The sequence below is a fragment of the Quercus suber genome, unplaced genomic scaffold (assembly GCF_002906115.3).
Source record: "Quercus suber isolate HL8 unplaced genomic scaffold, Cork oak 2.0 scaffold_309, whole genome shotgun sequence".
Lineage (NCBI taxonomy): Eukaryota > Viridiplantae > Streptophyta > Magnoliopsida > Fagales > Fagaceae > Quercus > Quercus suber.
In genome coordinates, this window is record NW_027069765.1 from 655,783 (window position 1) to 658,671 (window position 2,889).

The following is a 2,889-nucleotide window of genomic DNA, read 5'->3' on the forward strand; positions in this document are numbered from 1 at the left end:
GGCCTTAATGGCATTGACGATATCTTTATAGTGGGGGTGCCAGAGGTTGGTGGTGGTGGTGGTGCTAAAACCACACTCCTCACAAATTAACAAGAAAGAGAGTTTCCAGATTTTATGGGTTTTTATTTTTATGGAGTGATGGTAGTTGGCGAGTACTACTTTCATATAAACATTAGGTTGGTCCAATATATTTCTAGATATCTTTCAATACTAAATTAAATTATGTACTTACAATATATTTATTTTATAATTCAATGGTTGGGTGGAGAGATTTGATCTCTAGATGTCTCTATTGAAACCATTAAGAAGTTGCAATTAAGCTACGAGGCTCTTGGCATGAACTCCCAATATCCTCTCTTTCTTTTTTCTTTTTTTGAGAAGAAAGGTAAGATGAACTTTCCAATATCTAATCACACAAAATTGCAACAAATAATTTAACAAATCAGAGTGCCTTAATGCCCTTTAAGCTCAAGGGAACCGTATGGAAAATCCAGTATCAGTCCTGGTATAATTCTCAAAGTCCTCAAAATCGGAATCCGAACCCATTCCATCATGGCCAGACCACCCCCTAGGAGAATTCTCATCTTGCCCACTTCTGGTCAAAGGAACCCATAACTCAGACATTGGAACCGGAAGAGGCTCTTCACTGAAATACTTGTCATGGAGCAGTTCCATTGCTGTAGCTCTGCTAGCTGGGTCATAACAGACAAGTTTTTTTACCAAAGATATTTCATCAGGGGAGCAGTTGGGCAGGCAGGCTTCTAAACCAATTGGATTTTCTACCTTATTAAATGAAATTGTTTTATAATCAGGAAGTTTAGAACAACCTGGCCAGACTTCCTCAGTTAAGTTTCCCAAAACACTAAAAATCCTGCTGAGTTGATCAATATCTGCAGTTCCAGGAAAAATGGGCTCCAGAGTAAAAAGCTCAGCAAATATGCAACCCAATGACCACAGATCAATCTCTAAACCATAGTCAGTGGATCCAAAGAGTAGTTCAGGGGCTCTGAACCAACGAGTTCCAACACAGGATGTAAGACAACCTTGTCCATCATCTCCACCACCCTCAGCCTTGTATGAATATGAATTCTTGAAAGGATCATCCTCTATGTCACTTGTTGTGCATGTTGCAAGACAAGATGTATCTCCATCATGAACATCCGTTTCCTCATCAGTTTCATCTATATTTTTAGCTTTGAACTCATCTAACTGTCTAAAATATTCTTCTTTACTTATAGTGCCCTGCTCTTGAATTTCATAAGCTTCTTGGCATAAATTGTCTGTTTCAGGAAAATCCTCAGGAGGCTGAAAGGCATTTTCCTGATTTACAGCATTTTGTTCATATGGTTGTAGGTTGTTGTAGGCAGCAACATATCCAGGCTCCAGGAGTATCCTTGCCTAAAATCAGAGTCAGATAAAAACATTTCACAAACCTTGATAAAATAACAGGAATAGCAATTTCATTCAAAATATTTATATGCTTGAAGAAAGTGCCTACCAAATCCAAATGTGAAAATGTGTCATGTTGGAACTTAAGAATGGTCAAATCCTCAAACTAGCAGCTGATAGATAAGGAGCATACTCAACATTTCAGCTGACTACTATGGATGACCTCCCCCCACCCCCCTCTCCTCCTTCACACACATACACTCTATCAGTATCTCAACCACCCCCCCTTTTTTGATAAGCTATACTCTATCTCCCTATGTGTATATTATCTCTTAAAAATTAGAAATGAGGAATTTGTGTGTGTGTATATATATACTTTCTGAAGAATTCTGGTGTATATTTACCTAAATTACCTTGTCTTATGATTTGCTATTTTGTCCACAACATGATACATGAATAACATTTACAAATGCAGTTTGGGAGTTTAATTTGCAAGATTACAAACAACACATCGTAATTTCTAACAATCAATGACTACTACATCAACGGAAATGCTTTTCACCCATTGCTTGTACAAAAAGAAAGTCCATTTACCATAACGCAGAAAGTCACAAACCCTTCCTTAAAATGCAAACTAGCAATGTGCTAAGCTTTCCTAGGCCTCCTTCCCACACCATACCAATACAACAAGAACAACCAAGCCTTGTCTTAAAATGTTGGGCTCAGCTATTCCCACATCAAACCAATCAAATCCAAAAAGAGAAAACCAACTCATCCTCTAAAAAATTCCTGACAAAAAAAAAAATCATCTCTCAGAGTACCACACACTCTAAAGCATTCCCTATCATTAAAGTAAACACTAAACATAAACCCATAAACGAATTGCTTATAAATGTAATCAAGCTGCAAAATCAACACCACCCCAAACCCATCAAGCAAATCTTCTTTTCATCAATTCGTGACAAAATTAACAGGCCAAAATCCGGTAGCTTTAAATCAAAAGAAACCAGCCTCATTGCCTAAAAAGTAAACTTAATGCAATCTATTTGTCCAATCATTTCTCAACTTTGTGTGTTTAGGAGCATAGCATATCCACGTGTACTAGATTAGGAGAGGTCCAAGCTAGATAACAAGAGCGAAAATTATTTCGTTATTGGCTATGATTCAAGCTCTAAAGGTTATAAGCTTAAAAATTCGAGCACTGGAAAATTAACTGTTAGTTGAGATGTGGAATTTGATCAGGACGGAACTAGGATTTGAATCGGGGGGGAGGGGGGGGGGGCAAAGCTTAAAACAATTTTTTTTTAATGAAAATAAAAAATAACACCTATTTCATATTCAACAAAATACTACATATAAAATAAGTGTTTCTTAAACATTTGATATTATAAAAATGCCAACAAAGTATAACATACAAAATAAGTGTTTTTTAAACATTTCAACATATTTATCAAAATGGAACTCGATGCTCTTTTAAGTCTCAAAAGTCGTCTATGATTG

General features: G+C 36.6%; 1 protein-coding gene across 1 annotated transcript; it reads right to left on the reverse strand.

Moving 5' to 3' along the window:
- Nucleotides 1-337: 337 nt before the first annotated feature.
- On the reverse strand, nt 338-2,413 carry LOC136071405 (cyclin-dependent kinase F-1-like). Its single transcript, XM_065782644.1, has 2 exons — nt 1,984-2,413; nt 338-1,398 (listed from the first exon to the last, which is right to left on the reverse strand). The coding sequence occupies exons 1-2, from the start codon at nt 1,984-1,986 to the stop codon at nt 469-471; spliced, it is 933 nt and encodes a 310-aa protein (XP_065638716.1). The 5' UTR covers nt 1,987-2,413; the 3' UTR covers nt 338-468.
- Between the last annotated feature and the right edge of the window lie 476 nt (nt 2,414-2,889).